Source organism: Pinus tabuliformis, chromosome 2_1 (genome assembly GCF_031772625.1).
Source record: "Pinus tabuliformis cultivar Carrire ecotype Pingquan chromosome 2_1, CPIR1, whole genome shotgun sequence".
Taxonomy (NCBI): domain Eukaryota; kingdom Viridiplantae; phylum Streptophyta; class Pinopsida; order Pinales; family Pinaceae; genus Pinus; species Pinus tabuliformis.
Window position 1 is genome coordinate 314,774,180 of NC_142299.1, and position 25,072 is coordinate 314,799,251.

Genomic DNA, 25,072 nt, shown 5'->3' on the forward strand with positions numbered 1-25,072 from the left:
ACCATTGATAAATTTCGATTGGGAAAGACTTACCTCTTTGTCGGATCACTTAGAGAGAGTTCTCCCACGAAATCCAATCTCCTTGGTGTGAACTGCGCAATCCTCTGAGAGATTTGAATTTTTGCCCTTGCAGGAATTTCAAATTCCCTTCTCTTCTCAGCGCTAGATCCTCTAGCTTCTCTCTTCTGCTTCCCTGTAGCTCTGATACCATGTGAAAATTTCTAAATAGAAATCCTACTGCAGTGATTAATATTATTTCTTCTACTTATTACCTCAGAAATAAGTTATCTACTGTATTCTTACGGCAAATATCGAAATATATTCTACTCTAGTCTTCACAATTAAAACTTTGCAGAAAGTAAATGTAAGTAAAATGTTGGCACAAATACAATCACAATGACACAGTTATTTTTGGAAAATTGTCCCCAGAAAAAACCAATGTGGGAAAACCGGTGCAGCAAATGAGGGTTTTATTATTCTTCAGCAAAAATCTTCATGTACAAATTATACCCAGCAGTATAGAACAAGGCTTTCTGAGAAAAATTTACAAACGTTCCTAAACAAGTATCTGACCCGAGAGAGAAGTTACTCCACCCTCTACATCTCTCTGGCTTGCCCAACGTCACTTTCTCTGGCCCTTGAACTGGCCTGCGCAATGCCTGTGTCACCCAAGCCAGCGCTGCCTCTCCCAACATCAATCTGCCCAGCGCCATCCGTTTTCTGCTCTGCGTCTTCGTCCCTATCTCTTTGACTGATGTTGGACCCTCTTTGTCTCTCCTCCACCTACAACTCTCCCTCTGAATTGATTTTCTCTTGCCAAACTTCGACCAGTGAGAAAATTGGTTTTACTCGGGCAACTAGGTATCTGCCTAATGTGTTTTTCAAATGACCCTCAAGCCCCTTCTTATATCTTCTTGTTGGATAACCAACGACCTAGATTAACTCCTAATCAAAGGCTTGGATCATTTTGACTTGATCTCTGTCTTTATCTAGAAGATTCACCCACAATTAGATTAATACCCATTAATATTTTAATTTTCCTAAGTTTAGACATAGAAACCCCATTAAAAATATTAATTATTTTAATATCATCGTCTCAGGGTGGAATTTCCCAAAACGGTTTGTAGGTTCTTTAGAATGCATGTGCCCAAGCCTCCCTGCAAAATTTGAGGCTTAGAACACATCCGATGCCATCCCAAATCAACATATACGCCAATTTACAAATAAACTTATAACCCTAGATATAATATAAATAATTTCGTAAGCTAAATCCAAACTTTATTGTTAAATCTTATACATTATAAAATAAATATTAATCAATCATTATATATACTAATTTTCTAAATCAAAACTAAGGTGATGTCACTCCATGTAAGGTGTCATTCGATTCAATTTAATGCAAACCATGACAAGGCAGCCACCATAACTCAATTAAATGAAGAAACATGACAAGGCAGCCACCGTTTAACAAAAGATATTATCCTTTCATAAGACGGTGGGTGAATGCGTAGAAAGGAAGGAACCTTCGCTATTTAAGAGAGGAAAGGGGGTTTTGTGAAGGGGGGAGAAATGGAAGGTTATCACTTTGGAGTTAGAGGAAAGAATTTCAAGGAGAGTTATTAATAGCATGACACTGAGCCTTGGTTGTTCTTGAAGTTTTTGGGCATGGGGGCCAGAGTGTTGAATTCTCGAAGTATTCTGGAGCTGGGTACCAAGGTCGTGTCCAATTTGGCAGGGAGGAATTAGTCATTTTGGTAACAGGAGCGAAGTTGGAGCTTCATGTTGATTTCGGGTAGCATCGGATGTGCTCTAGGCCTCAAATTTTGCAAGGAGACTTGGGCACATGTATTCCAAAGAACCCAGAAAGAGTTTCGGGAAATTCCACTCAGAAACAATTTTATCAAAATAATTAATATTTTTTAATGGGACCCTAAGTCTAAACTTAGGAAATTAAACTATTAATGGGTATTAATCTAATTGTAGGTGTAACTTCTAGAAAAGACGAGGATCAAGCTAAAATGATCTTAGTCATTAATTAGCTTTTAATATGGGCCGTTGAATGTCAACGAAAAGATTATTTAAGGGAGCTTGAGGGTCATTTGGAAAACACACCGAGAGATCAAGAGATCAAATTTCTGAAGTGAGAAGTTCTAAGGAGGAAATTCTGATCGAGTAGATTTCTTGTGGTGAGGGGCAGTGAGTATCTAGAAGAAGGAAGTTTTCCTAGGTCGGAGAGTACGAGGCAGAGAGAGGGTGGAACAACTTCTAGAGAGAGGCAAACGTTGGCCCACGTAGAGCTAACGCAGTGGCAGTGCATACCTTAGAGGGAAATCGAATTCTTGCTAAGGAAATCGAGTTTCAGTAGCCGGGAGCCGGGGTGTGAGACCGAGAGGCAGAGATTCAAATTTTCCAACCAGCAGAGGGTCTAGAGGAGCAGCGTGATACCCAGCAGGGGTGACACAGCAACTACGTGGGAGTGATGCAATTCTGTGCAAAGGGTATGCAGAGGCTCCAATTCAGTGTGATCAAACTCACATTCTCCCAGTGACAGGGTGAGACCATTTCACCATTTGTTTTGTCCAGTTTCTCTTTGTATTGGATTGCTAGTTGAGCATCCAAGAATTGTACTCAAATTTACTACTACATAATAATAAAACCCTCAAATCTGCTACACCGGTTTTCCCGCATTGGGTTTTTCCGAGGATATTTGTCCAAAAATAACGATGTTATTTGTGTTTTATTTTCTTTCTTGCTCAATCTCTTGTTTCCACATAATATTTAATTAAGTGAAGGCTACAGTGTATTTACTTCAATATTTACCATAGAACACAGTAAATAACTTGTATGGATTAACAAGAGAAGGAACATCAGTTTGCTGCAGTGGGAATTTCGGTTGAGGAATTTTCACATGGTATCAGAGCTGCAGGTGGAACAAGAAGAGCAGTGCCAAAGAACCCAACGTTGAGTAGAAGAGGGAAATCAAAAAGTTGCAGGAGGCAGCAGTTTGAAACCCTAGAGGGTTTGCGCAGTTCTTAGCCGAAGGGTTGAAATTTCAAGGTAGTCTCTCTCCGAGTGAGTCGACGAAGAGAAGGGCTTCCAAATCGAGTTTTTGTTGGGGAAGAGGGAGCAGTGTAGAAGCCTCAGCGTGAGGAGAGCTAGTGGGACGCAAATTTTTATGCAGGCAGTTTGCTATGCAGAAAATCGTCAAAAGAAAGAGGAGAAGCATGGTTGAGGGAATTTCTTCCTCAGAGAATTCCTAGCCAAGGAATTCGAATTCTCACAAGCTAAGCAGCAGTAAGGGGCAGCAGATCAACTAACTCCAGCAATGAGTGCGTAGGCTAGCCCAGCAGCAGCGTAGAAGAGAGAGGAGGTTATTCGACATTTCTATTTAGCAAAGATGGCAGCCGCATCTCTAGGAGGGAGGTGGGCTGATTTGGAGTTGTAGTTCGAAAGAGCTACAGATGGGCAAGATCCTTGAGGAGTCCACCTCTTGGATCAATACCTTGCTACGAGAGCCCAGTTTTGTGGTAGCAGGATGGACTAGTGTCGGATGGTGCTAAGGAGTGTCGAAGAGACAATTGCAATGGCTAGGAGCGCTAGAGTCTAGGCCGCGCAAAGCAGAGTTGATCGCAGTGCAGATAGCACAACGCAGAGTTCAACAACAACGCAGTATATTCAGAGGGTCAGTGCAGAGACTAGCAGCAGTCGGGCTCCAGCATTCACGTGGTATCATACTAAACACAGTTAGTTCAGTAATTTTTGGATGTTTCTCCACTGCTGATGGAGTAGCAGCGACAGTTTGCAGTGCAGTGGCAGTTGGCAATGGCAGTGCTAGCAGCAGCGCAGATGCAACACTTGAGAGGGAGTTGTAGTACGGATGCAGTGTTGACAGTGGCAGTGTAAACAGCAGTATAGTTGCAGTAGCAGCACAGTAGTTGGTGGACAGCATGTCAAACATCAGCAACGTAGAGGACAATGCGTCAGAGTCAGAGAAATATGCAGCAGCGTATATTGCTAGAGCACATTCCTCGCTAAAAGGGAGTGTTGATTTGGGGTATCATCAGATGTGCTCTAGGCCTCAAATTTTGCAGGGAGCCTTGGGAACATGTATTCCAAAGAACCCGGAGAGCGTTTTGGGAAATTCGACCTAGAAACGATTTTATTAAAATAATTAATATTTTTTAATGGGACCCTAAGTCTAAACTTAGGAAATTAAAAATATTAATGGGTATTAATCTAATTGTGGGTGTAACTTCTAAAAGAAGACGAGGATCAAGCTAAAATGATCTTAGCCATTGATTAGCTTTTAATATGGGTCGTTGAATGTCAATGAGAAGATTATTTAAGGGAGCTTGAGGGTCATTTGGAAAACACACCGAGAGATCAAGAGATCGAATTTCTGAAGTGAGAAATTCTCAAGAGGAAATTCTGATCGAGTAGATTTCTTGTAGTGAGGGGCAATGAGTATCCGGAAGAAGGAAGTTTTCCTAGGCCAGAGAGTACGACGTCGAGATGTTAGTTTTTGGTAGCATTGGATGTGCTCTAGCCATGAAAATGGGTGGAGAGGTTAAGGCACATGAGTTCTAAAAAACCCAGAAACCATTTGGTGAAATTCCACCCGGATTGTATTTTATTAAAATAATTAATATTTTTAATGGGGTTCCTAAGTCTAAACTTAGGAAAATTAAAATATTAATGAGTATTAATCAAAATATGGGTGAGAATGTTCTAGAAGACGGATCAAGTCAAGTTTTAATCTTAGCCATTGATTAGAGACTTAATCTCGGCTGTTGAAGTCTCAACGAGAAAAGTATAAGAAGGAGGCTTGGGGTTCATTTGAAAACACACAGAGGGTTGATCAGTCAATTCGATATTCCTAGGGCAGGGTTGGCTAAGGAATTCAAACAAGTGATCAAGCAGTGAGGATCAGAGGCAATACTGGAAGGAAGTGATTTCTAGTTCCAGTGAATATACTTCAAAGAAGATAGTGAAGGATCAGAGAGGCAACGCAGTGCCAAGGAGGGACAACGCAGCAACTGGAGGAGGTTGACACAGAACTGCTGGGGGATAGCAGAGATCAGTGTCAGGAATCACTGTGGGTGATTGACAGATGAAATCTCGATTTCTCAGCAACAGACGCAGCAACAACAAGGGTGACGCAGTCAGAGGGAGTCTCCACGCAAAAGCCACGCAGTGACTGTGTAGGCTCACGCAGAGACTGCGCAGTGGGTCATCCAGGAGCTGGGGCCAGTGCAAAATCTCCAGATTCAATGTGAGAAATTCTCACTATTTTTCTAACAATTATCTTCTCTGAGTGGATTGCTATTGCTCTGGGGCATCCAGATTGTATTCAGAAATTTATTGTCAATAATAGAAACCCTCAAATATGTTGCACCGGGTTTCTTGCATTGGGTTTTTCCGGGGACTATTGTCCAAAAACAAGTGTGTCAATGTGATTGTTCATGTGCTGGTGTTTCTCTTGCTTTTCTCAATTCATAATTTGTGAAGTTTGCAGCTGAATTTATTTTGATATTTACTGAAGCATTGGTAAATAACTTATTATTGTAAATAAGTAGGAAAAATAAATCAATCACTGCAGCATAATTTTTTTCACAAGAGAGAGGGAAGAACGACGTATAGAGAGAGGCAGACATTGGCCCACACAGAGCTGACGCAACGGCAGCACAGACCTTAGAGGGAAATCAAATTCCTGCTGAGGAAATTGAGTTTCAATAGCCGGGTGCTGGGGTGTGAGACCAGGAGGCAAAGATTCAGATTTTCTAGCCAGCGGAGGGTCCAAAGAAGGAGCGGTGTGATACCTAGTAGGGGTGACGCAACAACTTCGTGGGAGTGACGCAGTTCTGCGCAGAGGGTACACAAAGGCTCCAGTTCAGCGTGATCAGACTCAGATTCTCCCAGTGACAGGGTGAGATCATTTCACCATTCGTTTTTGTCTAGTTTCTCTCTGTATCAGATTGCTAGTTGAGCATCCAAGAATTGTACTCGGATTTACTACTGCATAATAATAAAACCCTCAGATCTGCTGCACCGATTTTCCCACATTGGGTTTTTCCAGGGACATTTGTCCAAAAATAACAGTTTCATTTGTGTTGTATTTTCTTTCTTGCTCAGTCTCTTGTTTCCGCATAATATTTAATTAAGTGAAAGTTGCAGTGTATTTACTTCAATATTTACCGTAGAACACAGTGAACAACTTGTATAGATTAACAAGAAGGAGAAATAACATCAGTTTGTTGCAGTAGAAATTCCGGTTAAGGAATTTTCACACTTCAAAAGCTGAGGATTGACTACAAACATGGAAAGCAGGTATGTATGAGTGAATTATGTTGCTAAATTCTTGTTTAAATTGTAGTTGTTATAACCTCGTAAGATTTAGGGACTTAATTTCGGTGAGGTCATTACAAGTCTAACTTAGGAAAAACTAGCTAATTAATAGGACTTAATTAAGGAAAATTGAGAAAGCTCTAGAAACTCACAAGAATCGAGTTTGAGATGATCTTAGCCGTTGATAACGATTTACTCATGGTCGTTGGTGATCCAATGAGAGATTATAAGAGCAAGTCGATGGGGATGAAGATAGATATATCAAAGACATAGAGAGACCAATTTCCTTGGCAGATCGAGCTATCCAGTTGCAGAGTTCGGGCCAGAAGGAAGTTGAAGCAAGAGGGAACAAAAGCAATGATTTCCGATGGAATTTCAGTGTCGGAGATTTAGCAGCAAAAGGGCTACAGTATTTCCTCAGTGAGGTTGCACAGGGGCAGCGCAAAGGCTTCAGAGGGAAAATCGATTCAACTGAAGAGGAGATTGATTCAGGTGCTATTGGCCAGGAAAATTTCCAGGAGGCCAAGCGAGTCATCTCCAGAAGTAGAGTCACGCAGAATGACAAACTTCGGGTAGCTCCTAAGGAAGTGTAAGTAGAGCCTGTGCAGAGGCTAACGCGAGGCTTTCGAGTGGCCCAGACAGAGCCAGATTTTGGAGCAAGATCAGTTATCAGGTGAGAGAAATTATCTCACTAATATTTTGGCCAGATTATTTTGCTTGAGGATTGCCAGTTTATGCATCCAAATATTGTACTCAAATTTTTCTGCTACATAATAAAAATAAACCCTCATCTGTTGCACTGATTTTACCAATCAGGTTTTTCCAAGGACTTTTGTCCAAAAATATTGGTGTCATTTTTGTTGTGTGTGCATCTATTTTTCTCAGTTCTAGTTTACTTTCCGCAACATACTTTTATTGTGAAGAATTGGAGTGTGATTTATTCGTTATTCGTCATAACAAATGAACTGCATAATTAATCAGTTAGAAGTATAAATTTCCAACTGCTGCAATTTAAGGAAATTTCACATGGTATCAGAGCGATTTTGATAGATCAGAGGCTCATTAGCGCAGGGATAAAATTTTGCAGTTTCATAGGCAGTTCTGAGCAGAATTTCTCAAATCTACACAGGACACCAGGAAGTGCGAATTGCAGAGGCAGAGGGTTTAATTTCCAGTTTCAGGCAAGAGGAAAATCCAATCAGCCTCAAGAGCAGAGATTTGGAGGGTGTGGATTTGCCAGATAGAGAATTCTGGTGAGCAGATCAGTCAGTTCGTTGAGCAGATATGGGCGCAGTTGATTTGCAGCAGCAGATCAACGTTGGGTGGAAGAAAAAAGAACACTGAAGAGGAATTTGCAAAATTTCTCAGAGGGTTTCCAGATCCAGTTTTCAAAAGGAGATCCGAGTTTTCCAACTACAGGAGGCCATAACAGTTTTTCCATTCAGTGAGTGCGAGCTTCAAGAGCAGCAAATCGTGTGCCAGATTTCAGAGGGCTTAAAGAAGGTTGAGAAAGTTGCCCAGTTGGAGTAGTGGGTAGTGTGAGTGCCGGAGATGGACTTACAAAGGCAGACAGTAGCAGATTTATGCATTCCAAAAGGGAGTGCGAGTAGCAGAAAGAGGTCGAGCAAGAAAGGGAGGAGATTCTTGTTTATTTCCCAGTTTTTGAGTTTCCATAGAGATGGCACAGCAGGTTTTAGAGATCAAGATAGACTTGACGGAGCCTCGAACTTTGATATCTAGAAGGCTAGGAAGTTATTCCTATTGGATGAGCATGGACTGAAGAAGTTCGTGACAGCAGTTGTAGTTGTATCGACAGACACTATCCACCTTCATGAGTATAGGTAGGATATGGCCAAAGTAAAGAGGATGGTCCTCGATGGAGTTCAAGACCATATTGTCCCGCATATTGCAAAGAAGAATATGGCAAAGGCATGTGGGATGCCATTGTGAAGCTATACCAAGATCCATCTAAGAATCGGAAGATGATTCGCAAGGAGAAGCTAAGGATCACCAAAATGATGAAGGGTGAAGGCATAACTTTGTATCTCACCAGAATTCAGAATGTCTGAGATGAGCTAGCAGTGGTGGGGAAGAAACCAGAGGACACTGAACTTGTGTGAATCACACTAAATGGGTTTACTAGCAAGTGGGCCACATTTGTTCAAGGAATTACTGGACGAGACAGAATACCTAATTGGGAACACCTATGGAATGATTTCACACAAGAGGAGCTAAGTCTTAGCTTTGTCAAGGGTATTACTAGTAGCAGTAACAAAGGGTCGAAGGTTGAGAAGGAGGAGGAGAATGTAGCCCTTGCTAGTAAAGGAAAGGCAAAAAAAGGTCCCAGTCAGGGACAAAGCTCAAAGGGAGGAGAGAAGAAGAAGAAGGATCTGTCGAAGATCAAATGCTTCAGGTATGGTGAGTTTGGTCACTACAACACTTAGTGTCCCAAGAAAAAGAAGGATAAGAATAGGGAGTAGACTACAGCTTTAGCAGACATAGATGAGTTAACCTCCAAGTTGGAGGAGTTTGCATTGGTAGCAGCTATACCTCCAGATGGAGGAGCATAGTGCTTCAAAGTTGCAGGATTGGGCAGGATGCAAGGAGGGCAACATCAAACAGATGTTTCCTTATGGATCATCACCTTGGCTACAACGGCCCACAATTTTCAGTAGCCAGAGGATCAGTGTCAGTAGGCACAGTCAGATCTTGAGGGGCAGTTACAAAGACTAGTTGCAGTGAGTTACTTGAGGGGCGCAGAATCAGTCAGGGTGCAGACAGCTACTCAATAGATAGTGCAGATGCTAGCTGCAGTCAAAGACTCAGGAGACAGTTGTAGAGTCAGTATAGGGGCATAATGGATCAATAGATAGTTCTCAGTTGCAGTAGTTGCAGCAATAGAAACATGAGATCAAATGCAACGCAAGTAGTGTTGGCAGTTGTGCAGGGTGGCACAGTGCAGTGTCAGCAATAGTGCAGTTGCAGGGTGATTCAACTACAAGGTTAGTGGATGAATCAGAGTATGCACAGTAGCTTGATGGACAGTGACAAGTTGTTATAGATGTCAAACATCAGCAGCGTGAGGGAAGATGTTATGGGAGAGAACACCTTCCTCGCTAAGAGGGAGTGCTAGTTTTTGTAACATCGGACAAGTGTTCTAGTCTTAGTTTGCGTTAGAGAGGATAAGAGCACGAGATATTCAAAACCCACAAAAGGTTTCGCAAGATAAGCATATGAAACGCCTTAATTAAATTAATTAACCATCATTTAAATTTTTCCTAAGTCTAACTTAGGAAAAACTAGTTAATTAATAGGAATTAATTAAGGAAACTTGAGAAAGCTCTAGAAACTCACACGGATCGAGCCAGAAGGAAGTTGAAGCGAGAAGGGGCAGAAGCAGTGATTTTCGGTGGAGTTTCAATGTCGGAGAGTTAGCAATAAGAGGGCCACAGTATTTCCTCAGTGAGGTTGTGTAGGCGCAATGCAGAGGCTTGAGAGGGCGGATCAATTCAGCTGAAGAGGAGGTTGATTCAGGTGCTAGTGGACGGGAAATATCCAGGAGGCCAAGCAAGTCATCTCTAGAGGTAGAGTTGGGCAGAATGATAGATTCCGGGCAGTTCCTTAGGCAGTGGGAGTAGAACCTATGTTAGGCTTGCGCAAAGGCTAACGCAGGGGCTTTCAAGTGGCTCGGACAGAGCCATATTTTGGAGCGAGGCTAGTTGTCGGGTGAGACAAATTGTCTCACTAATATTTTGGCCAGATTATTTTGCTGGAGGATTGCCAGTTTGGGCATCCAAATATTGTACTTAGATTTTTTTGTTGCATAATAAAAATAAACCCTCCTTTGTTGCACCAGTTTTCCCAGTTGGGTTTTTCCGGGGACTTTTGTCCAAAAATATTGGTGTCATTTTTAATGTGTGCGCATCTATTTTTCTCAATTCCAGTTTATTTTCAGTGGTGTAATTTTATTGTGAAGAATTGCAATGTGATATATTCGTTATTTGTCATAACAAATAAATAGCAGAATTAATTAGTTAGAAGAATCAATTTCCAGTTGCTGCAATTTAAGGAAATTTCACAGTAAGGAGATGGACCCCTGATGTAGAGGACATCCATTTCCTTTCTCGATATGCTCATGAAGGAAGGACTCTAGTTCATCAATATAGATTCAAAGGGGTTCGGTGAGAGCGGGCACCCCTATTTTACCCCAAAGGTACTCTAGATGAAGTCAAAAAGGCCATGTACCATCCTAAGGCATCCCAAGACTGACTCACGCAGTTTCATGATGGATGCCAATAGGGTCTCAGATATGCCAATGTTTCAAAGTCTCTAGAATAGTGCCTCCCTTGGGATTGTGTCAAACACTTTCCAAAGGTCTACAAAACAATTGTAAACATTCAAAAAGTGATGACAAGCCTCCTTATTAGTGGATCAGTGTGTGAAGATGTGATCAATGATCTAGTTGTTAGGGTAGAAACCTACTTGTCCTCTAGTCCTGAGTTGATGGCTCTCTAGCTCCTTAGAAATCCATTGATGTAAGACTATGGCATAAAGCTTGGAGAATATATGACCCACCATGATCATCTGATAGCTATTTGGATCAAATTTGCTCCCTAATTTGTTGATCAAATGAATAATGTGTCTAGCCCAAGATAGGGGGAAGCTTGAACATACCACATGATTAAATAAATCAATAATATAAGAATCAAAGGAGTAGACACCATGCTTAAGGAATTCAGCCTGAAGCTCTTCCACATCAGCTACTCTATTGGTACACATAGCTTTAATTGCTATTGTAATGTCCCACTCAAAGAAAAGGTTGCAAGTGCAATGAGGTATGGAGACGCGAGTGGGAGGTTGTCATATAAACCATGTATCACCATCAGCGAATATTCCAAGTAAGCCAAGTGAACAACCAATTCATCAAGAAGGGGGTATGTCCTCATCAAGTGATGCATGAAGTGCGACAAGCATGAATATGCATCAACATGTGTGCAAGGAGGGGAAGTGCTCCACACAAAATGATGATTCATCTCCAAATGAAACCTAAACACGTGTGAAATCATCCCACAAGGCTAGGGCACTCTATGGTACACTCCTCCACCAAGTAATAGAGCATAAAATATGCAGAAAAGGGGAGAAATCCTCATGAGAGTGAAGTCTATGCCATAACAGACTATAATATGTGTACAAACCCTCAACATGAGCAAGGGCATTCACCTCATGAGAAGCAAACCATGCCAAACCATATCAAATCACCCCAAGAAGAATGTCAAATCATGTGAAAGAAAAAAGCTAATAAGACATTAAGTATTCTAATCTATCATGATGCCCACAACAAAAAATGTCAATCCAATATCAACACAACCCAAAAGCGCTAGGGTGTTCGATCAAGGGAGATATGTGTCATCATGTACCATCAACCTCTAACAAATGTGAAAGCTAGATCATCAAGTGCAATGGTTCCTCTCCATGAAAATTAAGTATAACAAGCCAAACACCATCAAGACATACATCACATCATCAATCATGTCATCAACTATCAACCAAGGCATCAAGTGAAACGACAACCCATAGGCCTTCCAAAATTCCATCAACCTATAAACCTACCTTTGTGAAAAAAATCACAATAGTTAAAATTTACTAGTATGGGCCTCGCACAAAAAGAGGGACAAAAAGGAAGCAAAGGAGCAAGGGACAGAATCTCCATGCTAGAGAAGGTGTCTACCATATGCTATAACAAGTTTAGAAGCATTTGTTGGTTCCCTCTGTAAACTAGTTGTATCAAGATATAACTTATGAAAACAATGTATACCTTCTACTTGAGCATGGACCATTGTCTACAAATCCCCATTAAAAGCATTAAAGTCTTGCAAAAGGATGACATCACCCAAAGATCACAACTAGGTGATCTCTAGGTAAAAGTCAAGGAAGGGGTCTCTGTTTGAATGAATCATCAAACTCGATGAGGCATGGAGAAAGTAGCAAAAAATAATGAAAAGATCTCAAAAAATGGGGGCAGGGCCCTACCAAACTAGAATCCGCCTATACCTAGAGTGCCCATTTGATGCTACAACTAGCATGCTAGTCTACAGAGGATCACACATAAGGCAAGCCACACCTCCCGACCCCCAAACATGAATGTTGATGCCTAGTGATAGCCCATAATGGATGGTAGCACTCTCTATTAAGTTTCATTCCCTGTCATCACTCCATTACTTGTTTCCTCATTTATTATGCATCTACCCAATTTAAAGAAACCCCAAAATCGCTAGCGCTTTCAAATTGTACCTTTAAATGGCCATAGCTTTTACTAATGAAAATGAAAGTATGTCAAATGACCATGATTTTGGGGTCACACAAAAAAGGTTTAGCGACTGGTGCAAACAAAATTTAATTTTAGATTCTTTTTTGAAAGGTACAACACTTTGCATCTTATTAAAGTACTTATTCATCTTAGTGCTTTTATTTTTGAAGACAAGAATTCTATATTATTGAATTTATTATTCTCATTTGTAATAAAAAAAATATTTTTTCATAAATTCATCATCATGAGATACACTAGCTCTACTTCCATATTGATGATGAATTATTATGTTTCATTAGAGTAGAAATAGATTTGCATAATTACCACCTTTAGGAGTCAATAATTTTTTTTACTTATTAGCTATTTTGGAGGAAAATACCTCTCAGCAATACCTTTCAATAGTCTACCACCTTTAGAGGTCAACAACCTTCATAATTCTTTCGAGACTCTTCATTGTATCTGAATGATGATTGATATAATGAGTTGGCCAAGTCGAAAATTAGTTATCCTAGTCTATGTGCCTTTTCTTGCATCATGAACAGCAATGAATGTCAAGAATAACTGACTATGTATGCCTTTTGCTACATGGGAGGTTTGAGGATGGCCATACTCTACAACCCCCACCCAAGGTACTTGGTAGGATGGATGGATCACTAATTACCTAGAGTGTGAGTAGGTTCTAGTGAAAGAATTTACCAGTGTACGATCGAGTAATCAGGTGCCAATTACTAGATTTTTTCTCTGCAACATTAGATGTTAGGAGAGCTTTCACTAATTGCATCTAGGTTTCCCCAAGAACACCTAATCAAATCCTCTCAATGAACTCCCAGAAGGGCATTATCAAACATTACATTGGTACATTCATTGTTATTGATGATGATGGAGATAGCTCTTCTTCTACCTCTATATCTACCACTAGTGCAAAGCCGTGGCCCTCCTCTTTTCTCCTTTTGCGTAATGATGTACATATCTTTCATTTTTGTTAGGGTTTACTGTAATATTCCTAATTAGCCATGGCTAATTGGAATATTCAATTTTGCTCAATTTTGCCTTCTATAACTATTTATGAATAAAAAGGTGAGGAAAGGGGGACATACTCACTTTATGAATAAAGACACCCCCTAGTAGCACAACGTTGTAACTTAAAGGTGAGCCAAGGGGGGCCAAAGAACCATGTAGAGGAGGGGCCCACGTAGACACTTGGAGTGACTACGCAGATGGAGAGGAACACATGGCAAGAGAAAGGCTACGTTGGAGAAGGTGGGCCTTAGGATTGAGAGAGGCCAACGCTATAAAGGAGAGAGGAGCATCCTCATTTTGTCATTCGATTATGTGCATTTGAGCTAGTCACTTCGACTTAGAGCACGCTGGCTGTTTAGCCTGTCTGCAGCACTGTTTAGTGCATCGAGTATCTCCGTTCGGAGATCTCACCCTTAGCCCCAGGGGACTTCGAGTGCCTGCTCAGGCAAGGTCATTTTCAGCAGTCTTTTGTAGGAGGATTGATCCTTGGCGTTGAGGAGGAGTTGTGCATATGAGGACTGCACAGTCTTGGGAGAGAGGGACGTAGTTCCTTTTGGTGGGAGTTCTAGATTGGGGTTTTGAGGTGGATTTGAGCTGGGAGATTGAGCAAGGGATCAGCTCTTGCATATTGGAGGATTTTGGCAGAGTTTCGGGCTGAGTTTTGGTGGATTCTATTCAGTGGCAGCGTAGAGCCTTGAGGGACAGCGTAGATCCCCAAGGGGGCGATTTTCGGGGGTTGGCTATTTTAGAAAAGCTTTCTGGGATTTTCTGGGTTTCTTGAGTAGAGTCTGATTCTAGAGTTTCAGCATTTTCTGAGGAAGGGAACAGCCCCAAATCCTCATTTGATTTCCAATAGTAGCAACAGCACGACAGTTCTCCAGCAGCTTCGACACAGTTTAGAGAGAGGCCATTCCTTTGCTATTCTGAGTGTATTTTTTCACTTGCCTTGTGCAAGTCGAGATGCCATCTTTTTGATCACCTCCTGTACTCATTCCATTACTCAGTATAATAAAATGGTTTAGCATTTCTCTCTGCATTTCTTGAGTATCTGCTTATATTTCATGTTTACATTATTATATGTTGCAACACTATTATTTTTATCACTTTGAGTTCCTGGTCACTATATCATTTGGACATGTTTGGTTGGAGTTTGCTTGGGTTTGAGGGATATCCCGGAAACGTGATACTACAGTGGTATCAGAGCATAGATCTAGCTCAGCCTGTGGAGCTAGCAATCTATGACACCGGGGGAAAATCCCTACATCTCTTATAGAGGTAGGAGATACAGAGACACTGGGCGTAGGTTGGAGAACACCTACGAAGAGGGAGACTATGTTCCGGTGGTGGACGCAGAGCAGGAGGAGCCTGTGGCGAACGCAGAATAGGAGGAGCCTGTGGTGGACGCAGAGCAGGACGATCCGATGGCAGATGAGAACGAGAAGAGATTTGCGGATATGCTCCTCAAATCAGTGCAAGATCTGTCGAGGCAAATCAAGTGATGGGGCAGAGATTCACGGCAGTAGAGGCTAGACAGCGTGAGAACCCACGGGTTTTCCAGGTTGGTGAGGGATCGGGTACATCCCACCATTTTCCAAAGCAGGGTGCCACTCAGTGTGATACTACTCAGTAGATGGCCTCACATGCCCCTACACATTCTACCATGCCCACTTTCCTAGGAGCAGACACGAGGGCCGGAGCCCAGCAGGAGGCAGAGCCTGGTCATATGGGTGATTATTTTGTAGAGTACCAGGCCTATGGGCAGGAGTTCAGGGATGCTCTGTCATTCAGAGACTTTGTTCAGCTCCAGCGGGATAGTAGACCCCGTGACCATCACAGAGGACACTGGCATTATCACAATGGAGACACCCACCGCACAGCTAGTAGATTCCACTTGCCTACGTTTGATGGTTCATCAAACAGTTCAGCAAGGTCTTGGGTAGAGAAGCTGGACATATATTTCCAGCTTAACTAGATGTCGGAGGCAAAGGCCATCAAGGTGGCGACATTACATTTGGATGGTGAGGCCCAGGATTGGTGGTTCCATGGAATGGTTACACTTGGACATTCCACAGTGACGACATATGCCGAGTTCACTAGGAGATTGATGGAGAGGTTTGACTGGAGGGATCCAGAACAACACTTTGTTGAGTTGACGAGGCTCAAACAGATAGGGAGCCCAGAGACCTACATTGCAGACTTCTTGAGGATTTCAGTGATGGTGCCAGATCTATCCACGGTACGGAGGATCTACATGTTTGTTGAGGGGTTAGCAGAGCCAATTCGGGGTCTAGTCAAGTCCACTAGGCCAGCCACACTCCATGATGCTATCAGCAGGACCTGGGACTTACAGGATGCCTTACCTAGGACCCGGACACCGCACCCCCAGAGACAGGCTTTCCAACCTAAGGGGAAGGATGTGAGGATTCCACCTCCAAAGGGGAATCCAGGCCGAGCACAGATTGATGATGACACCAGGAGGGAGTTGAATAAGAAGCGATTGTGCTTTACCTGTCATGAGCCGTGGGCACCAGGACATAGATGTGCTACTCGCAAAGCACACTTTATTGAGGTCTTCTCCGAGAGCAATGGGGAAGAGGATGAGGAGGATGATGTGGAGGCAGGAGATAGTCATGCCGTGTAGGGTCCCTTCTCGCCTCCACCACCAGCAGCAGGAGGTGCAGCTTTTGCACCTACCGAAGGAGCCCTTGCAGCATTGTAATGAGTTCCCAAGTATTTGACGCTGTGCGTACGAGGGACAGTACGTGGCCAGCGAGTATCAGTTTTGGTTGACTGTGGGGCAACCCACAACTTCATCAATGCACAGATGGTTGAGCGGAGAGGTATACAGACAGAGAGCTTCGATGGATTTTCAGTTTTGGTCCCAAGAGATCAGAGCATGGTGTGTGCTCGTTATGTCCCGGAGTTATCAGTGACGATGGGCACCTACACACTAACTGACCACTTTTTCTTGGTCAATATTCCGGACACTAATGTAGTATTGGGTGTTCAGTGGTTAATCACTCTAGGGAAGGTCACAACAGATTGGAAGGCCCTAGAGATGGAGTGGGATGTTGAGAAGACAGGGAGGCATGAGAAGATACGAGGACAGCATACATATCCGCCTCAGACTATTTTGGCTCATTGGATGGAGGCAGTCTTCCGAAAGGGAGACATAGAGTGGGCAGTGGAGCTGCGTGCATCAGAGGCAGGGACTACAGGGCAGACAGTGCACCCAAAGATATAGCCCATCCTTGACCGGTATGCCACAATATTTGGGGAGATTCCGCCAGGATAGCCACCGGACCGGGGATTTGAGCACACCATTGAGCTTGAGCAGGGCATATAGGCAGTGATTACTACCCCCTATAAGCATCCCAAGGTCTATCGGGACGAGATTGAGCGGGCCATTTAGGAGTTGCTGGCTCTTGGGCACATTCGACCGAGCACAAGTCCTTTTGCTTCTTCCGTGGTGTTGGTGAAGAAGAAGGACGACACATTAAGGATGTGCATTGACTACAGGGCCCTAAACAAGAAGACACTGAAGAACAGGTACCCCATACCCAGGATCGATGAGTTGATGGATGAGTTGAGGGGAGCACGGTTCTTCTCAAAGATTGATTTAAGATCTGGGTACCATCAGATTCACGTGAGGGAACAAGACATTCCCAAGACTGCCTTCAAGTGTCACTATGGGCACTTTGAGTTTTTGGTGATGCCCTTTGGGCTAACCAATGCCCCAGCTACATTCCAATCTTGCATGAATCACATCTTCCGCAGTCACTTAAGGAAGTTTGTGTTGGTGTTCTTTGATGATATCCTCATTTACAGCAGGACTTGGGAGGAGCATCTCCAACACATTGAGACAGTATTGCGCATCTTAGAGGAGTAGCAGTTCTATGCCAAGCTCTCCAAGTGTGAGTTTGGGTTGACGGAGATGTTATACTTGGGACACATCATAGGGGTGGATGGAGTGAGGGTCCACGAGGAGAAGATCAGGGCCATCAGAGATTGGCCAGAGCCAAGGAACGTGACAGAACTTCAAGGATTCATTGGCATTTGTACTTACTACAGGATGTTCGTCAAGAGTTTCTCATAGCTTGCTGCACCCTTGACAAATCTGACGAGGAAGGGGGCATTCAGTTGGTCGGATACAGTATAGTGAGCCTTTGACAGGCTCAAGGAGGTTTTGAGCAGCTGCCCAGTGCTTGCATTGCCAGATTTTACGCAACCATTTGTTTTGGAGTGTGATACGTCGAGAGAGGGGATCAGCGCAATGTTGATGCAGGGAGGTCACCCTATAGCCTTTGAGAGCCGGAAGCTCCTTCTGCACGAGAGGTTGTATTCTATATACAACAAGGAGATGCTGGCCATCATGCATGCATTGGCCAAGTTCCCGCAGTATTTAGTGGGTAACAGGTTCAGGGTAAGGACTGATCACAACAGCCTCAGGTTCTTTTTGGAGCAGAAGCAGTTACAGGAGAGGCAACAGAAGTGGATCAGTAAGATCCAAGCATATGACTTTGACATTGAGTATGTCAAGGGTAAGAACAACATGGTAGCAAATGCCCTCTCACGTAGACCAGCCACGTTGTCTCTTATGAGCTTGGACGCAAACTGGAGGGCTCGACTCTTAGTAGAGTACTCCAAGGGTAGATTTGCATGTGAGGTTCTGGATGGGTAGGTGGCAGATGAAAGGTATAGGGTGGTCGATGGGATCATCTACTACAGGGACCGGATCTTCTCGACTAAGGGGTCTCAGCTCAAGAAGAAGATACTTCAAGCATCACATGATTCACCATTGGCCGGCCATTAGGGGTTTACCAAAACCTACAGGGCCATTAGAGAGAGGTTCTCATGGAAGGGCCTCAAGGAGGATGTACTCCAGCATGTCCGGGAGTGCGATGTTTGCCAGAGGAACAAGGGGGAGATGAGCCATCCCGCAGGATTATTGCAGCCTCTTCCCATTCCGGAGGGGAAATGGGAGAGCATTTCGATGGACTTCATCACAGGGTTGCCCATGGTACAGGGCAAGGATTGTATCTTTGTCGTCATTGATCGAGTGACAAAGTATGCACATTTTTTGCCATAACCGCACACTACACAGCAGCACAGGTAGCCGAGTTGTTCTTTAGAGAGGTCTTCAGGCTACATGGTCTTCCTAAGACCATCATCAGTGAGAGGGACAGTCGTTTCATGGGTAGGTTTTGGCAGGGGCTTTTCCGGTTGGTGGGGATGGAGTTGACACCGAGTACCAGTTATCACCCACAGACAAACGAGCAGACAGAGATAGTTAACAAGTGGCTGGAGGGCTACTTGCGTAACTACATCAGTGGGCAGTAGCGAGCATGGCCGAAGTGGCTGCATCTGGGGGAGTACTGCTACAACACTACGCATCACATGTCCATTGGTATGTCACCATTTTATGCTATGTATGGATATCATCCTTTATCTTTTGCTGACGTGATGTTTGGTGCTAGCAAGGCTCCGAGAACCAAGATTTGGATCCAAGAGAGTCAAGATATTCTCCGAGCTCTCAAGGATAATATGGCTACAGCGTAGAACCAGCAGAAGCTATATGCTGACAGGGGTCGGGTGGAGAGACAATTTGAGGTAGGGGACCTAGTCTACCTACGATTACAGCCATATCGACAGTTGTCACTGAAGCAGAAGGGGGCTGAGAAGCTCAAGCCCCGCTTTTATGGGCCATACAGGGTGATATGCAAGATTGGACAGGTTGCATATGAGTTGGAGCTGCCCCAAGGCAGCAAGATTCATAACATTTTTCATGTATCATGCCTGAAGAAGGCATTGGGGCAGCATGTGACAGTGACAGATGAGCTACCACCCACGGATGATGAGGGGCATTTGGTGTTGCAGCCAGAGGCTATTATTGATACCAGGGAGAGGCGGCTGCGGAGCAGGACAGTCCGGGAATTCTTGGTGAGGTGGAAGAATTTACCGGATGAGGATGCCACTTGGGAGAGTGAGAAGATCTTGCAGCATCCATCACTTCAGTTGCTTGAGGACAAGCAACATTTTGCTGGGGGAGACTGTAATATTCCTAATTAGCCATGGCTAATTGGAATATTTGATTTTGCTCAATTTTGCCTTCTATAGCTATTTATAAATAAAAAGGTGAGGAAAGGGGGACATACTCACTTTATGAATAAAGACACTCCCTAGTAGCACAACGTTGTAACTTAAAGGTGAGCCAAGGGGGGCCAAAGAACCACGTAGAGGAGGGGCCCACGTAGACACTTGGAGTGATTGCGCAGATGGAGAGGAACACATGGCAAGAGAAAGGCTACGTTGGAGGAGGTGGGCCTTGGGATTGAGAGAGGCCAACGCTATAAAGGAGAGAGGAGCCTCCTCATTTTGTCATTCGATTATGTGCATTTGAGCTAGTCACTTCGACTTAGAGCACGCTGGCTGTTTAGCCTGTCTGCAGCATTGTTTAGTGCATCAAGTGTCTCCATTCGGAGATCTCACCCTTAGCCCCGGGGGACTTCGAGTGCCTGCTCGAGCAAGGTAGTTTTCAGTAGTCTTTTGCAGGAGGACTAATCCCTGGCGTTGAGGAGAAGCTGTGCATTTGAGGACTGCGCAATCTTGGGAGAAAGGGACACAGTTCCTTTTGGTGGGATTTCCGGATTGGGGTTTTGAGGTGGATTTGAGCTGGGAGATTGAGCAAGGGATTAGCTCTTGCATATTGGAGGATTTTGGCAGAGTTTCAGGCTGAGTTTCGGTGGATTCTATTCAGTGGCAGTGCAGAGCCTTGAGGGACAGCGTAGATCCCCAAGGGGGTGATTTTCGGGGGTCGGCTATTTCAGAAAAGCTTTCTAGGTTTTTCTGGGTTTCTTGAGTAGAGTTTGATTCCAGAGTTTTAGCATTTTCTAAGGAGGGGAACAGCTCCAAATCCTCATTTGATTTCCGGTAGTAGCAACAACACGACAGTTCTCTAGCAGCTTGGACGCAGTTCAGAGAGAGGTCATTCCTTTGCTATTCTGAGTGTATTTCTTCACTTGCCTTGTGCAAGTCAAGGTGCCATCTTTCTGATCACCTCTTGTACTCATTCCATTACTCAGTATAATAAAATGGCTTAGCATTTCTTGAGTATCTGCTTATATTTCATGTTTACATTATTATATGTTGCACCACTGTTATTTTTATCACTTTGAGTTCCCAGTCACTATATCATTTGGACGTGTTTGGTTGGAGTTTGCTTGGGTTTGAGGGATATCCCGGAAACGGGATACTACATTTACCCCTTTCTACATCACACTTAAAAGTTTCCTTGGCACTCCCTTGTTGCTATCTTATCTTGTTGTACTTTTATTCTCACTAACCTATTCTAGTCCACTTGTGAACATTAATAAAATTATATATATCCAGACTACACTACCTCAGTAAAAGCCCCAAGTTTTTCCCCTCATTTCAAGGATGGTACCAAGGTAAACCCTAGAATCTTTAGGGCACAAATCCAATCAACAACAGGGCTTGAAGCCATTAGAACAATATATTCATTAAGAGCTCAACATTTCACTTGCAGGAATTGAACCTAGGTGGGAAGGATAACAATCATTTCTCCCAACCACCCGAGTTAGACCCAATTAACTATATATATATATATATATAAAGTTTTCTTGTTGAGAGTAGGGAGACTAGTTTAGAGGACATGGTCTAGCACCTACTTGATCCAATTGGAGGATTAAACACTACTATCCATAAAAGTTGAGTAGGTGCATTCCATTACTACCTCTTTCACAAACTTGTTTTGAGCACTTTGTTTTCAGAACAAGAAGATTGATCCATAACACTAAAAGTCTAGGGCAATGTCAAACTTATTGCCAAGATAAACAAGTTATATCTTGTAGGCTAGAATCATAAACACCTTTACTTTCATGAAGCTAATTTTTTGTCCTTTTTAAGATCCCACAAACTCATGCAACAAGAACAATACCTTTTAAGGCTATTTTACAAAAGGAAAATGTCCAACCCATATAAAAAAACATTTGAGCTCTACTCATAAGAGTAAATAGTCTGAGAAAGCCTTTAATTTGACAAATGGTTAAGACCATGCATATTGGAATGAGAATAGACTATGAAACCCTATAGGAAAGGGATGGTTAAACAGTTTCAGATAAAAAACAGTGCCCTAGTTGCCTTATATTTGCATGAAGTCAAGATGACGGACATTAGATTTAAGACAACTGAAAATAATATATCATTGCAAGCAAGCCCCAAGTTGCTTGCTCTTGTTGTCCTTGGCAATTATGTACTAAAACACTATTTCAAGATTTTAAAAAGGCCCATGATATCCAAGCACTTATTGGGTTTTTCGTATTTTGATAGTGGCAATTTAAATTAATTGAAAAAATCATAACATACCTTATCTAAAATTATTGGATTTGCATGCTGCAGAACTTTACAACCATTGGGGCAGACTGAGATCAGAGTACCCTCTCCACCAGATAATCGCTGGTACTTATCATAAACCTGACAATCAACAATGTCTCACGTTAAAGAAACTACAATTTTATGCCTTTTATAACATCCTCTAGAAAACATGACACAAAAAGAAATACCAAACAAAGATATGAAGGTTCAAAAGTTGATTTCCTTAACAATGTAAAAAGATCAAATTTAACAACATAAATACGTATAAAGAAATGTTGTAAGAAAACGAGATAATGGGTTTCATCAAATTTTTATTAACCTAGAATTCAACAGCTAAAAAAGTGACATTCAATGCACAATCATATGTGGCATCCTTTGGGTTTCATCAAATTTTTATTAACCTAGAATTCAACAGCTAAAAAAGTGACATTCAATGCACAATCATGTGTGACATCCTTTAGCACTATGTGCCAGCAATACGGATTCTAAAATGTACAAATCAAAATGTTAAGTGCCATCAAGTGAACCATGTTTTGGAATGACTTGAAGAATATAATCTATACCCTCTACGAGTGGAGCCATGAATCACAAACAATTTCATTAAAGGGACTGGAAGAAATTTCCTTCTTATTTTTCTTGGAAGAGGATTTATAAAAATCTGTGAACATAAAACTAAGATTTCTCACATCAAAATAAGCATGGATGTTGAAAAAAATTATAGCTAGGATATAGAATAATTTTTGAATGCTCAGAACTGTCCGATTATTCTCCAAACCTGCTTCTCTATAGGAATCTATACTGCTATCGAAAATTCAAACACATTAATAAGCGTAAAGTCACAAATTACAATACCATATGCACAGTACAAATTACCCAAATGTAATTTCAACGAATACATTCAACCGAAAATATATGGCAAAATTATCTTACAATGTAGTGAACTATCAAGAACATATAAATCACCAAAATATATGAGCATACGCATCCTCCATACTATTTGTTGAAGCATGCAATTTGGACATAATGAACCTCATCTTCCCATGTGGAAATGGGGTCACACACTTAAATTATCAAACATGGTTTCTATTCCATTCCAGTTCCACCATCATACGCAAGAACTGTAATTTATTTACTTATGTTAATTGCCCTATAAAATTTTGCAATGGTGTGGAGCCAAGTTCTAAAGGAAGATACATTGCCTTCACTACCAGATTTAAAGTCTTTAGCCCCTTCGATATCCTTAAGCTATGTTACAAGAAGCAAGGAACACGAAAGGAAACATGAAACAAAACAGAATGCAAAACAAGGACCAAAGAATTTTAGGAAGAAGTGACCCACCCTGCTCTGCATTATGCATAATATGTATATATGAAATAATTCGGTTAAGTTTATGCAACGTTCAAAAGTAAACCACCATATGTAATGCATGAACGTTGTAAATCAAATTAAATTCACGGCATAATCAAATTGCATTTATTCACTTTCTTTGTTAAGATATTTTATTTATTTTTTTAAATGGCTATTTCTTTAGAATTGGGAAAACCCGCCAAGGAATGGTTATTGCTTGGGAGAAACCACTGCTTCCTAGGAGAAATACCCTAACTTTTCTCAGTAGTGCCTTTACTGAGAAATGCATTTCCCAATAAAAGCAAGAAATGACCAATATGCAGTCTCAAAATGACCTAAGCAACATCAAGTTGTTTCAAAAGAAAAGGAAAAGGAATGGGTCCACTATGGTTGCCATCAAATTCTCATAACTTGCAACGTTTTTTATAAAAATCCTTAAGTAAATTGTCTTTATCTTCATTTTCTTCTTCCTTCATTTGGGTACTTCAACTTGTTATTTTTAAAGGGACGCTGTTAGCATCTTATGCAATATGTCATTATTTGGTTACTCTTGTACTTTAAGATATTATAGTAAGGTTCATGATCATTCAATGATTCTACAAGTTTTCTTTTATTCTATTTTTCATAGGGGAAAAACAACTTCGTATTTTGAAATCATTCATCTTTCCTTTTTATTCTTGTATGATACTTAAAGATGGCCAACCCCCTTGCAAGTCTGGCCTTGGCCAAACAAATGATGCCATCACTGGGGTAAAGTTGGGTCATCCTTCATCTCCATTTCTTGTTGTAACTACAATGGCTAGGGTTGGTCATCTCCATGCACATTCTAGGATGTAGTTTCACCTTGAGATCCCCTTTTTCTCATTGAGACTCCTAACAACCCCAAGAAAGCACTCACTCTCATTACAAGTTATCATTGGATCTCAACCTTCAGCCATGAGACACAATTTTTGCAATTCAAGGGGAGTTGCTTGCCTTATCTGTGACTCCAAGACTTAACAATTGCATCTGGCAAGCATCCAGATACATGTGCATTCAAGATCAAGGGAATGCCCCATCTTGCTTGATACTTTCAATATTTTCTGCTACTTTCCTCTAGTATCTTCAAGTTTTGCATTTCATTTAAATGGGGAGCCTTAAATTAACCTTTACGAAGATATCTTCTACTACTCTACTCCGGATCATCCTTTTGGGAAACTTACACCCAAACCAAGACCTTACATAGATCGATACATCATATATCCAAGGATACTCCTTGCCTATAGGAGATCAACCATGACAATGCTCCTTGCCTAAAAGAGATCAACCATGAAATTGTGCATATAGATAGAGCTGATAGAACTATTCCCATTTCAACCTATGGGAGATATCTTTTCCATCTTGGAGAATCTCATGACCTGCTACTCCTTAATGGTCTCTCCAACTTCCCTGATTCCATTAACTTCGCTTGTTTCCCTTACAGTAGTGTTGCCAATGTTGTAAATTGTGTCCTATCCAACCGCTTCCTCACATTTACATCTCTTTGTCCCCTCTCCCCTCCCTTTGTTGACCATACCTACATTTCCTTCTCCCTCATTGATTTCCCCACAGCCCCAACACAACTCCTCACACTAGTTGGACACTCAATAAAACAAAATCCACTTTGATGTTGTGTACACC

General features: G+C 42.1%; 1 protein-coding gene across 5 annotated transcripts in view; it reads right to left on the reverse strand.

Moving 5' to 3' along the window:
* The window catches only part of LOC149200115 (uncharacterized), a 346,691-nt gene that overhangs the window by 195,169 nt on the left and 126,450 nt on the right, over positions 1 to 25,072 (reverse strand). For all 5 annotated transcript variants that reach the window (XM_089402592.1, XM_089402590.1, XM_089402591.1 and 2 more), the window contains exon 2: positions 22,058 to 22,165. In XM_089402592.1, coding sequence (XP_089258718.1) covers positions 22,058 to 22,165 — 108 coding nt within the window. The remainder of the gene's footprint in view (positions 1 to 22,057; positions 22,166 to 25,072) is intronic.